This window comes from Rousettus aegyptiacus, unplaced genomic scaffold (assembly GCF_014176215.1).
Source record: "Rousettus aegyptiacus isolate mRouAeg1 unplaced genomic scaffold, mRouAeg1.p scaffold_m13_p_8, whole genome shotgun sequence".
NCBI classification, from domain to species: Eukaryota; Metazoa; Chordata; class Mammalia; order Chiroptera; family Pteropodidae; genus Rousettus; species Rousettus aegyptiacus.
In genome coordinates, this window is record NW_023416311.1 from 45579528 (window position 1) to 45594175 (window position 14648).

At 30.7% G+C, this 14648-nt stretch overlaps 1 protein-coding gene across 9 annotated transcripts in view; it reads right to left on the reverse strand.

The window, feature by feature from the left end:
- Window positions 1–14648, reverse strand: part of FER (FER tyrosine kinase) — a 367914-nt gene that overhangs the window by 270105 nt on the left and 83161 nt on the right. For all 9 annotated transcript variants that reach the window (XR_001595948.2, XM_016137231.2, XM_016137229.2 and 6 more), the window contains 2 exons: window positions 14381–14518; window positions 13688–13807 (listed from right to left, as the gene is read on the reverse strand). Coding sequence is in view for 8 of the 9 variants with exons in the window: in XM_016137231.2 (XP_015992717.2) it covers window positions 13688–13807; window positions 14381–14518 (258 nt within the window). In the remaining variant the exon portion in view is untranslated. The remainder of the gene's footprint in view (window positions 1–13687; window positions 13808–14380; window positions 14519–14648) is intronic.

The window sequence follows — 14648 nt, forward strand, 5'->3', positions numbered from 1 at the left end:
AGTGAGGTGCAGTTGTATAACAACTAAAATTCATAGTAAGCTACTGTCACATATAGTAATTATGTTTTATGTATCTTTCTATACAAATCTGAAGAGAATTAAATACACAAACATGCACTCATAGACCAGATAATTTATGGCTGCATAAAATGTATTTTGTACTGAATAGAAATATTTCTACTACAAAAACACATACAACTATCATATCACATAAAAAATTTTATCTTCAGCCTTTTAAAGCAAGACATGAAACCCAAAATATACAAAAATATATTAAATAATCCAAGTCATGAAAATTTAAAATTATTTGAAATTAAAGAGATGATAAAGTCAAAAGCAAAAGCCATACTGAATATCTGCAGTGCAAAAGCCTTCTTAGTGCAGAAAAACTCTGAGAAAAAAGACAACCTAATATAAAAATAGATGAAGAACATTATTGGAAATTCAAGAAACAAACAATCAAGAAAAAATTCAAGTAATCAATAAGCGCATAGAAATATTAACTATTAAATATCTGCAGACTAAATAAACAGTAAGTTATTTTTCACCTACTAAAATTGACAAGTTTAAAAAACAATGATATCTAGTATTATCAATATTGTGAAAAAATTAGAAATACACGTACATTGTAGATGTGAAAAAATTGTCACAGATTTTTCAGAGGTCAACCTGGAATAGTATCACATACCTCAAGTTAGAATATCCTGTGACATTCTAAAATCCTAGCTTACCAAAATACAATGTACACAAAATTTGTCCATATGAGAATGTTTGTTGCAACATTGTTTCTAAAACACTGTTATTTTCAAGAACTTTTAATTTTTAGAAATGTGAAAAAATTTCAGTTCCATGAGAAATAAATATAAGCTTGTATTTCTTTTTTATCCTTGGTGCAAGTAAAAGAGTAAGCATGTGTACAGACACACACATACAGAGACACACACACACATGCATGTTGATTTGATGTGACATAACAGTAGGAATATCACCACAAATCTAAAAGAAAGCAGAAAATAAGAGTTTTTTTATTGGATCTTCATATTTATTATTTGGAAAAATTCAAGGCAAGACATCTGATTGTGGCGAACATCACAGTTACCCTAGTTAACTGCAGTACCGCCCTTTGTACCTGTCAGTTTTACTGCAACAACAGGTTAGGGAAGGGAGGAATGAGATGAAAGCCAGAGTCCTGACCCACTACTACAATGGACAAGTTTAAACCGTCTAAGACCACCTAACCCCATTTATCTAGCAAAGTATATTAAAATCCAAATCTGCTAATACTTTCTACCTTTTATAGTAATCACTAACCCTCCTGAAAAAATATCACTCAAGCTTTCATGAGTCGACTGAAGAAGTATTTATGATTTCTTTTCTTTTCAAATTTCTTTTATATGCTAAAACAACTTTAACTCAGAAAGAAAAAGAAACTACCAGGAGCTTACTAGATTCCTTAAAGAGCTGGAAAGGTACCAGAAAGTCAAACAAAGTTCTAAAAATTCTGTTCCCTGGCAGGTCTATTCTGTTAGCTAGAATTTACTGCCTGTTAAGTTTAGCAATGAAGGCCTGAGAAATAAAGAAGGAAGACAAGAATAAGAAAAGGAGACCAAGAGAAAGTAATAATATAGTTTCTTCTACTTTTTCTAGCTCTGACCATGTAGGAAAATAGTTTTCTTGAGGCTTTAATCTTTTGACAGCCTGAGCACAAAAAAAAATGAGTCTTCTCAAATGAAAAAAAAAAGAAAAAGAAAAAGAAAAAGATTAAAGGTAAGCCTTTTAAGTCAAAATTTCTTAATATTTCTAAATCTCTATAGATCCATGGTTGCCAATTCAAAGTAGAAAAGACAAATGATTTAGAAGAATGGACTGCCTGGGGAAAGCATGTTCCCTTTTTTCCTACTATCTCCCTAAAAAAATATTAAAAAAAAAAAAAAAAAAAAAAAAAAAAAAGCCTGGAGTGGGGTGAATTATTTGAAGAAAAAAAAATTAGAGTAATTACAGTTTTATGTATGATGACATAATAAATGTAAGAACAGCTTACAAATATCAAAGCACTATTCACCATAATGTTGCTGTTATATATTTTGTACACAAATATAATAGTATCAGTTCAAATGGCTTATTCTTTATATTTTTAAATTAATGATATAGTTAAACAATTATGATGCAAAACATTTAAAAGTCAAAATTTCACCACCTAAAAGAAACTCATAAAACTGAATAATACTTATCATTTACTGAGTCCCAAGTAGTTTTAATCACTTTATAAATAACCACTTAAATCCATAGCAGTCTTACAATAACACAATTGTTATTTCCATTATCATATGAAGAACTGAGGCACAGAGAGGTTAAGGATCTTTTCCAAGGCCACAAAGCTGTTAAGTGGAAGGCCTGGCATTAGAGCTCTGGCCTTACAGCACATTTGGTTCTGTCCAGAACAACTACTGGAGACATGTGGTCAACATGAAAAGGTTCTGTTCAAAACATCCCTAGAGACATCTGATCCACATCTAAAGGTCTGTGATATTTGGTCCTGTCCCAAAATGTCCCAAACATCCCACATCGTGCAGTGAGACATTTGATCCATGCCAAAAGGTCCTTGATATTTAGTCCTGTTCCATAATGTCAACAGAGACATTTGGGCCATGCCCAAAGTTCCTTGAAGTGTGAGACAATTGAAGAGTAGAGGCATGGACAAGTTATCATCCAGGTTCTTGAAGGTCACTTTCAAATATGGCCACCAATGTCATGATAAAAATGACAGAATCAAATCCATATTACTGACTCTGTTCATAGACAAAATGAATAGAAAGCCAAAAATCAGGTTGATATATACCTGAGAACAATTACTCATCAACTGCAGAGTACCCATGTCAAATTTCATATTGCAGAAGAACAAAAAATCAAAATGAAATCCAAGATTCCTCATGAATTACAAGAAAAATAACAGCCATACAGTTTGAACAAGGTTCAGTGTTTGCGTTCTGCAAATAATCATAGACCAAATGTCTCTGTGGATGTTTTGGATAAGACCAAATATCAAGAACCTTTTGGCGTGGACCGAATGGCTCCAGGGAGCTTTTGGACAGGACCACATGTCTGCTAATCGAGCCCAGGCAGCTTAGATCCTAAATCCATGATCTTAATAACTAATACCCTCCATCTTAGTAATTCTACCCAATAAAATGTATCTAATGTTTATGCTTCAACAAGTACATGAAGGTAAATATAAGGATGTTTACTGTGGCACTATTAGTAATAGCAATAATCAAAAGCGAATTTACTCTGATGCTCATGACACATAACCTTCAGGCACCTCACTTGCAATGATACCTTCCCAAGGCTTTGTACTTAATTTTATATTTATAAATATGTAATTCTTCTTTTAGATGTGTATCTCCAACCCCAATTTTTAAGTTTTAGGCTCCACAAAACCTGTATTCACCGCAACAATATGAAAAAACTGGAAATAACTTAGATGTCCATCAATAACTAAATTGAATAAATTATATTACATGCAAGCAGTAAAATACTAAACCCTATCAAGATTTTGTAATATTAAGAAAAGAGGATGAGGCAAAAAATTATGCATAGAATGATCCAACTTAAGTAAAAAAAAAATTGTGTGTGTGTGTGTGTGTGCGCGCGCACACGCGCGCATGCTTGTATATATTCTGGAAAGATACATAAATTTTTTTAATGATTTAATGCTGGAAGTTAGAAATTGGGTCTACAAAAAAGAGAGAGGATTTTGAGTTTCATTGTATATACTTTTATAAGATTTTGCAGATTTTATCATCTGCATGCATTAGTTAATTTTTAAAGATTTAATCATATTTGAAGATACAAAACCCTAAAACAATATACTAAAACAATATAGCATAATAACAAGTTTTCAGTTCTTATACAATACTTTTTTATATCCTCAAACCATTAAATATCATTATCTAAATCTTAAAACACTCTTACTAAGACCTAACTTCCTAAAAATTTATAAATTATAGAATTCCAATACTGTCATATTAATTGTGACATTTGGATTAATAAAAAAACAAATGGAATAAGAGTTACAGTTGCCTGAAGTAATTTTTCTGACATCCCTTTTTCTCTATTATTGCAACATAAATTGAAGAAATAAACCATTTCTTGTGATCTCTCCCTTAAAATATAATTATAGCAGCATAGCAAATAGATGACCTTCTATACCATGACACAAATCTTTATTAGTTGTTCTCAGGAGTAAAGAGAAGATGGTTCCTAATCAACCAAGCAAAAATTATGAGTTTCTGTTAAAAATATCCCTCTCCTGATACACAATCTAATCCACCTCTAGTCCAACAAATCTACCTGCATTCTATGTGACTTGTTTCCCTTCTAATATTTTACATATTTTCAAATCTTTCCAATTCACTCACTCAAAAAGTATTTCCTTAACATAGCCTCACATAATTGTAGTATACCTTCAACCAAAGACCAAACTTGAGCTAAGCTGTAAATGAGAATAGTCAAAAACAATCTATTAGATAAAACCAACGTCCTGCTTTAGACATGAGAGCATTGCAGTCATGCCATTGATTGAAAAAGTGAATTCAGAAATCTAATGGGTATAACTAGTGTCATTCCCTACAAAAGAAATCAGCAAACATTTTCTATTAAAGGTCTGGAGAGTAAATATTTTAAGTTTTTCCACCAAGAAGCAAAATCAAGGAATATTATGTAGGTATTAATATAACAAGAGAAAAATATTCACCAATATTTTATTGACAAATTCAACATATAATAAGTGGGTACAATTTATCATAGCACCAATCTACTAATATGAAAGACAAAATATTTTGAGGGTGATAATATTTACCTTCATTAAGGTTCAAAGTTAGTGCTTACCAACAAAATCAACTATAAATATTCATTTGTTAATACAGATATGTAATAAGATTATATATGTATTTAAAGATTTGATCTTTAAAAATACCTTTTCACACAGATGGGTGTTTTTGTCAAATACCAATATCAATCTATGAGCATATGATTTTAATTGAATATATTCATTGCTTAGGAGGCAATTATAAAATTATACTGCATGCAGATTCATCACTTCTAATTCAAAGTTAGGTGGGAACTCCTCAACTGCAGAGCTAAATCGATTTTGAAATGTCGAAATATCTGCACCGAGTTCCAGAACTCACTGCTGAATATGTAGTTTGAGCTCAATAGATTAATCAGCTAAAAATTTTGTGGGAATGGCAATCCTGCTTTGTTTTTTAATGTTTGACAGCACAAGCAGTCTATAAAATAACCTGACATTACCTGAGATTCAAATAACACTGGCTGTCATCCAAATGACTTTACTGCAGTATAAGTTCTATATATAAGCACTGTTTCAGCTTGTAATTTTAAGATGAATCCAACAGGAAAATTGTCAAGTGTTCAGCACAAGCTAATTTCCAAAACTGAGAATTTGGCATTCAATATCAGTAGCTGAGGGAAATTCTGATTATTTAGAAATATGTCAGTCTGCCCTCAAGTTCAAAAGAACCACAGTAAAACTTTTCTACTTCTAAATCATCAAAGTCGTATGTGATAAAACAAGATGTTCAGTTTCAGTTTCTGACAAAAATTCATGTAATTGATGATGGTCAAGTCCACAAGAGCTAATGAAGGTCATTGTTAACATTATTGATTCAATAACACATGGTCAGATTCAAATATTTTCCACAAAGTGTTTGCTGATGAATAATACGATAAATAAGCATAGGATTTAAACACTTATCATTTTTTCCTAAGCTTTGTAAATTTTTTTAAAATATAGCTCTTTCTGATCTACACATATTTTTAACACTATCACTGGAACACATCTTAACAAATTCTACTTCAGTTTATACTATATTAGCGTTTTCTTAACTTCTTGGAAAGTATTCTTATCTATAGTTCAACCACATGGGCTATTCTCAGAGAGTAAGTCACTTAAAACTTGGCATTGACTCTTCAAATAAATAAGTGAGCAAGTTTAATTATACCTCCTGATTCATCAAGAGTCAGGAAAAACCACTTGAAATCATTTGTCTTGTTATTTTTAATTAACTAATGATGTAGCTTCCAATCTCTCAACTATTCAAGGAAATGTTCTCACCAAAAGACTAATAGTTATAAACAAGTTTATTTTTTCTCGACATATTTCATAAGTTACTGCAGTGAAACACTATTTAATTAATTCACCATTAGTAAATGGCTTTCCTTGCTGCTCAGCTAACAAATGAGCCACCAAAAAACTTATTTTGGTTGCATCCTCATTTTATATTTTATTTTTCTGAATAAAGTCTCCTGTGATCAGGTATTTCAATATAAATGTTCTAACTAATGCTATCCTATGAGCTTAGTCTGATAATATAAACATATATTGTATTACTTCAGCACAGCCACAGTGTCATTGCATAATAAACACAATGCTTTATTATTGAGTCAATAACAAAATAATCCACATTCCACTGCGTCTTAAAATGTGATGTTTAAAATCCATTTTCTCTTCTTGTTTTGACTTGCTAGGCATGTGCTGATCATAAAAAGTAATAATATGCTGTAGTAGAGCAATATGTGTGGTACTCAAAATGCCATTGAGTCATAACCGTGTCACTGTGCTCTGCAGTGTGCCAAGTAGCGGGTAAAGCGATTAGAACGCCATATGTGGTCTCTATCTTAACTGTTCAATTTTGCTATTGTAGCAGAAAATCACTAACAGAGAGAGAACAGGTAAATGAATGAACATGGCTATGTTCCAATAAAACTTTACTTATGTGCTCTTATGTTAAAATTTCATATAATTGTCCTACGTTACAAGATATAATTGTCCTCTTGATCTTTTTTAACTGTTCAAAAATGTAAACAGCATTTTTAGCTCACGGATTGCACAAAAATAAGTGGCAAGCTGGATTTGATCTACAAGCTGTAGTTTCCTGACTCATGTGCACCAAAATCCAAGAAAATCGCTTTTCCACATAGAGAATTACCATTCTTCAATTAAGAGATCTTATTTATATCCCACTGTAAAAGTTAAACACATTTTGACTTTGAATTTTAAAAAATGTACTTGGAACATGAAGCCTGATTTGGGCTTTAGCTTAGAATACAAAACTAAATCTTCTGGAACTCAAATATTTCCTACTCATAAGTAGCAAGTTATAATAAAGAGACTTCTTTTGAAATGAAAAAAGTTGAATCAACAAAAGAACTAATAAAACTAACTTTTTACTATTTTACTAAAATTAATCAAAATTCCTCTTTTGGCAGGCATGTTGATGTTCACATTATTACAGGATCACCTGCTATCTGTAATCTGCCTTATTTAAACTACTGATGTGCTCATTTATAACTCCATTTACCCTGCTTTAAGTTTGCCGTAAGTCACAAATGGATGACTCTTCTATCCAAAATGCCCAAACCCATACAACAGGCACTTAAATATATTCTTCTAATGTTCAAATTTTTAGAGACCTGATTTTTTTCAAGTTATTTTAATAAACTAAAAGTCACAAATTATTCAATTAAATAGTGATTACATTACAGGAAACATTTGTGTATATAATCAATAAATCAATGATTATAAAAATCAATAAACTATATATCTCTTCCAGCATTTGACAAAGAAGAAAGATCCAAAAAAGAGGCAGATATGGGAGGGATTTTGGAGGGAAGAAGAGAGGCTGCAGATAATAGTGACAAAGGGAGCAATCTCAGATTCAAGCCTGAAGGTAATACAACCTAAAAGCACGTGTGGTGGGAAGTACACATTCTCAGGTATCCAGTGCTAGAAATTACCAGAAGCTAGGAAATAGTCATCTTTCACAATTGCTATTTACCAAACAAAAAATATACTATAAGTAGAAAATAAACAATCCTACAATCAAGTTTAACTCTTCTATATACACATATACCTTTAAAAATATAGTTGATAGATAATAAGAGTATGATAAAATGCTTAGTGACATATATTTAGATGGGTACATGCAATAACTTTGTTATTTACTATTATATCATTAGAGTTCCATTAAGCCTGAAAAAAGGAAAGCAGCAACACTATATAATCTTATTTTAGATATAGATACTAGTTACATAAAAATCCCAGAACCTCTTACATTTATTTGAGGAAACTCCACATGATACAATAAGCAGAAACCAAGAGTGTAAATTATTAAATTTATGGGTAAGTTTCTGCTAATAAAAACAACAATTTTTACATTACATTTAAGGATCTTAAAAAAAAGCAAAAAGAAAAAAATTAAAGGGTGTCTTTTTATGACTAGCAAAGTGAGAGATAACCTTAGAGAAAGAGTATCTACTTAAACTTCAAATACCTCCCAAGTCAAGACTGGCCCAAAAGTATGACAGATGAAAAGAAAAAAAAAACAAAGTTAAGAGTCAAAAGGAATTCTAGTTAGTCAATTGTAAAAATGCTAGTTTTCCCCAATAATTCTATGCAATTTGAGGAACATAAGTTCATTAGAAAAGTTTAACAAAAAGACATTCTTTAAATATAAAAGACAGATATTCAAGTAGAGCAGTAGTCTTTAGTCATTTTGGGTCATGAAGGCCTCTGAAAATTTAATTGGACCTTTTCCCAGAAAATAACATTTCTACAATTTTAGTGAGTTTACAGCAGAGATTTTCAATCCTGTCTGCACATTAAACTCACCTAGAAAGTTTACCCAAAATTCCAATGCCTGGCTCTTACCCTCAGAAAATCCAATTTAGTTGGTTTGTGTTGGGCCCCAGCCATCAGTATTTTAAAAGCTTCCTAAATGATCCTAATGTGAAGCCAGATATATGAGATCCACTATTCAGAAACTCCCTGAAATCTCTCCATAAAACGGTTTTCATTCACTCTCATTCAACAATGATGTTAATCATTCACATCTGACATCTAGCCAGGAATTATGAAAAGTCCAGGAAAAATGTGGTCCAATTTTCTCTTTGTTTCATAGTTACTACTAATCAGTAACCTGGAAGATTGCCAGTATGACTCTTATTTACAGAAAAATTCTCCAGGAGTCAGAAATTAGGGATTCTCACTTCCAAACAAATTTAACCTTTCACAAAGGAAAGGATAACTGATCTCTTAAACTAACATAAAGGAATGCAAAACAAAAAGACAAAACTTTTCTGAAGCTTTTTTTAACATCGTTCATAATTAATGCATTGGAGCACTTAACTGGTTAAATAAAGAATGTAAAAAAGAATGTAGAACACAGGGAAGCACAGATCATAAAATATTAGCATATTCATATAGAGCTTTAGAGAGTGTTGTATTCTAAAACATAATGATTCAAGAACAGATGCTTAGTAATAAGATTAGGAACTGACACAGTGGAAGGAAAGATAAACACCTGATATTCTGGAGTCATGCTAATAAAAATGGCAAAAAGATGAGGATAAATCCACATTTGTTTAACATTATAATAAATATTGACCCAACATGCTTCACTACTTACTCCATCAATTCACCTCCATTGTAAGATATATTCTATGTATATAATAACATGTATTTTTTATTAATAGACTCAGTCCATAAATATTATTCTGTAACTTGTTTTTACTCTTTATCACATACCTTGAATATCTTTCCATACAAGCATATATATTAACTTATTTTATTTAAAACCTATGTAATGGAAAAATTATGGGTATAATATGGATATATCATAATTCATTTCATCAATTCCTAATTGATGAATAACAAAGGCGAGTTTCTAGTGTTTTACCAAAATAAAAGGACTGTTTTGAAATCTTTACAGTCCTTGGCCTCTATCCAAATAATATTATATATGTTAAAAAGTGGTTTCTCAGAAATCATTTTAAAATTTAACCTAAGAATTGAAATATTTTTGTGTATATTGAATTTAATAATCAATGAAAATGACATATTATAGCTTGTAACAATTATTTTTTTTCAGCTTTTGGAACAAAAAAAATGTTCAGATCTCAAATATTTCCAAAGGCCCCTGAAAAACCTAAGCATTGTGCTTACAGTCCTTAATGTATAAAATCACTCCAAGCAGGAATAAAAACAAAAAACAAAAAATAATACAAAGAACTTACTATGTGCCAAGGATTATTCTAAGCATTCTATATTTATTCATGCATGTAATCTACACAACACTATGAGGTGGTTGTCATTATTATTACCATATTACATTTAAGAAAAATGAGGCATAAAGGAATTAAATAATCTGTCCCATTTCACAAATGTAATAAGCTGTACTGTTAGGATTCAGACCCAGGCAACCCATTATGTTATGCTTGTATATATATCTTTGCATACTTGCAGGCTAAAGTTCTAGAAGAAGAATTTCTAAGTCAAAGGGTATATGCAAGTTGAATTTTTATTTATATATATTGTCAAATTATCCTCCTAAAAGTTTACAGGATTCTACATTTTTGCCAAGACCTTATGAAGGGTTATTTCTCCATATCTTACACAATACTGAGCATTATCAAATTATTTAGTCCTTGCCAATCTGGTAGGTGAAAAGGTTTCTTTTTTAAAATTTATATTTAGTCGTCACAGAATTTTTGGTCATTTGTTCTTATTTTTCTCAAACTACCTTGCTTGCTTTTTCGTTCACTTCTATTAGATATAGTATTTCAACACAATCAACAACAAATTAACAAATTAATGCCTCAGGAAAGAAATCAGTTTAACTTTAAAGCAATAATATTATAGTTTAAAAAAAGATTTTCCTCTTACATTACACTAAACAAATATATACGTAATTCCATTAAGAGATATACATATATATATTTCTATTAAGAGATTCCTATATATATGAATATCTATAGAGATATCTTTAGATATAGAGACAGATATAGAGATAGAGATAGAGATATTAATGGAATTACCTTATAGTATCTTAACAGTGCCAAGAGACACATGGAATAACTCATTTTTGGAACAAAATTCTTAAGGAAAGCCTAATCTTAAACTCGCATCCCATATGAATTACACTGCTCAATGAAATGTAGCTATCATTTTGCCTCAGTAAGATGAAAGCACATAAATCTTCTACCACATTATCAAAGATTTATTATCTTCAATTTATTACATTTTTGTTCATTGCTTCATCACCATAATTAAGAAATAATGATTTATTTATGAGCATAACTAGTTTTGCTTCTTTATAACCTGAAAAGCAATAAAACAAATTCTTCTTTGGTTACAAAATCTCTTATTTTACATAAGCTTATAACAGGTAGCTATTTTTAATTTTACTACATTATACTCCAATATCTAAATGCTCATTCTTGCTTGGCATTTATTAAAATAAATTGATCAATTTTAGTGTAATTTCCTTGAAAGTATTAACTCTTGCAACCCTAAATACACAGTAAATATATTTTGATGAATAAATGAATAAATTATTTAGGAGCACTATAATAATTTAAAAAAAAACGAGTAATTTATGTTACGATCCTTCACTAAGGAACACAGGAATTAAGAAATGGTATTTGTCATTGCACAAGAATTGAGAAACTCTACCATCCATTTTGTGCCATACATTCAACTTTATTGTTTAGAACAATTTCTTAGCCCTGGCACGACTGACATTCTCAGTAGATAATTCTTTGTTGTAGGAGATTGCCCTGTGCATTGTAGGATATTCAGCAGTAATTATAGCTTCTACTCACTAGATACTAGTAACACGTTCCCACTTGATAAACAAAAAAGTCTCCAGAGAAAAGGGAAACCTTGTGCACCATTATTGGGATTGAAAATTGGTACAGCCACTATAATAAACAGTATGGAGATTCTTTAAAAAAATTAAAACTAAAACTATCTTATGACTCAGCAATTCCACCTCTGGGTATTTATCTGGAGAAATCCAAATTACTAATTTGAAAGATAAATGCACCCCTACGTTCACTGCAGCACTATTTAAAATAGCCAAGATATGAAAGCAACCTAAATACTCATCAATAGATTACTAGATAAAGAAGATGTGGTACATATATACAATGGAGTATTACTCAGCCATAAAAAAATGTTATCTTACCATGTGTGACAATATGGATGGACCTAGAGGATATTATGCTAAGTGAAATAAGTCAGATAGAGAAAGACAAATATATGATTTCATTTACATGTGGAATCTAAAGAACAAAATAAACAGCAAGAACAACAGAAACAGAAATAGACTCATAGATACAGAGAATGATCTGATGGTTACCAGACTGGAGGGAAGTTGTGGGGCTGAGTGTAAAAGGTAAAGGGATTCAGAGGTACAAATTGGTAGTTACAAAATAATCACAGCAATGTAAAGTACAGAATAGGGAATATAGTCAATAATATTGTAATAACTGTGTATAGTGCCATGTGGGTGACAGACTAATTGAGAGGATCACTTTGTAAATTATATAAATGTCTAACCACTACTCTGTACACTTACAACTAATATAAAATAATATTGGATGTCAACTGTAATTGGAAAAAAAAAAAGGTCTCCACATATTGTCAAATTTCCCTTGGAGATAAAAATCACCTAGGGTGAGAACCACTGGTTTAGATATAACTGATGTCGTAACAGTATATCTAGATCCAAAGTGAAACTACTGTGAAGAGCTTCAAAAGTGGAGAACAGCTACAAGAAACCCAATGTGGCTGCCAGGAAAAACCTTCTAATGCAGGGTTCTCCAATGCCTCCATTCCTTTCATCAACAATCAAGCCACCATAATTATCGGGCCTTCATCTTGTACAGGTGATTCGACAAGCATGTTAGTATGGCCACCTTTAAAGATATTAAACCCTTTTCTCGTCCCAAGATCCTACCACTCGGTTACTTATCATCAATTCTACAATGTTACTGGACAATAGAAAGATCGTTTAATTATATGAGATGAGGAATCTTGGCTGAGTCTTTTGAGGTGAACTTCTAACAGGTCAGATGATATAACATGCCCACTATTGAAGAGAAAATGAGTACATAATCATTTCTCACTGTGGTTCTGATACAGAAACAAGAACATACAGCACTTATTAATTGATATGTTTCTTTGTTCCTAAAAAATATATATATATATCAACATATAAGTTAAGTATTTAAAAGTAGAATGCCTTGTTTTCTAAATGTAAAACTTCACTATTAATAAGTTTTATTATTTAAAAAGGACTAAAAAACACATCAAGCTTTCTCAAAACTCCTTTAAAATGTTATGTAAAAGCAAGAACAAAGTGAGGAAGTAATTGATTTACTAGCCTATAATAGAAGACATTCCTGCTTAAAGAGAAAAGAACTCAATTGAAAGTCAAATGTTTGTATTAAACACTATTGACATCTATGAACCTCATCCCTAATACTCAGTGTCCTCATTTCCAAAATGGTTCTGCCAATAAGTTTTGAAGATAACAGGTTTAAAAAAAAGTTTCGAAAATAACGCATTATTCCAATATAAGATATTTGAAGTACTTGCATGAATACAATATCACACAGAATTTTGATTTTCAGATTTACCAAAATTACTGAATAGGAATAAAAGTTAATATATTTCTCAAAACACTTCATTCTAACCAAACAATAGTTTATTTTTAATTTACTTTTCATTACTTGCAAAAAATATTGGGATTTTATACAACTATCAATATGCAACTACCAATAATCTTACTAATATTTAAACTGTTCAGGCTTTCCAAATACTTACATTGCTTGCAAACTTTCTGCTGTTAAATTATTCCACATAATCTCATTTGCCTGAAGATTTTCATTGTCTTCTAGTAAGGAAGTATCAAATTCAATTTCTTGCTCTTTAGTAGCTGACGTTCTAGTAAAGCATGAGAAACAATTTTCATCATAATATGTCTCAGTACACATCAAAGGCAGAATATTTTTTATCATCCAAAATTATGTTAACAAAGTATAGTAAATGCAAACAGAATACATCAAACTCCAGGCATCAAAGATCTAGTCATGTAATTTCAGCCTTAATTTCCTCATTTACAGAATATAAATATTAACTGGTTTTTATTTCTGTCATAATGGTAAGGAATATAAAATAAGATGCTAGATGCAAGGAAAAGTAACTGGTATATTATCAAGTTGAAAATACAAAGTCATAGTGTTATTATATAAGTTCTAAAAAGAAAATACAATTTCAAGGATTAAATACAGGTTTAAGCAATGATATAGTGACAATTGAACATTTTTAAAAGATTATATAAATAGTTTTCATCATTAAGGCCTTTGGGAATAATTAAAAGCAGACAAATTAATCTGAAATATCCAATGTCCTGATAAGCTCTTCAATATTTCTTATTTTAATTTGGTTAACTATCACATGATAGAAAAAATAATACTGTTATCAATATTGAAAGAAGAGTCAAAATAACATACATACCTGTGAACATCTATGAAATTATTGTATTCTGTGCTAGGGTCTATCTGCTCAACCGACATTTCAATCTCTTTATGGACATTCACTATTTCCTCTGTGACAAGACTAGTTATCTGGCTGTATTCATCGAATATACATTTTCTGAAAATAGAAATAAAATTTTTACATTTTTAAGTTTATCAAAAAGGATCCAGTACAATAAACATAAGAAATGTAGTATCATATTTACAGTTGATAGTTTCATGTACCTCTTTCTTTCATGCACCTAGAT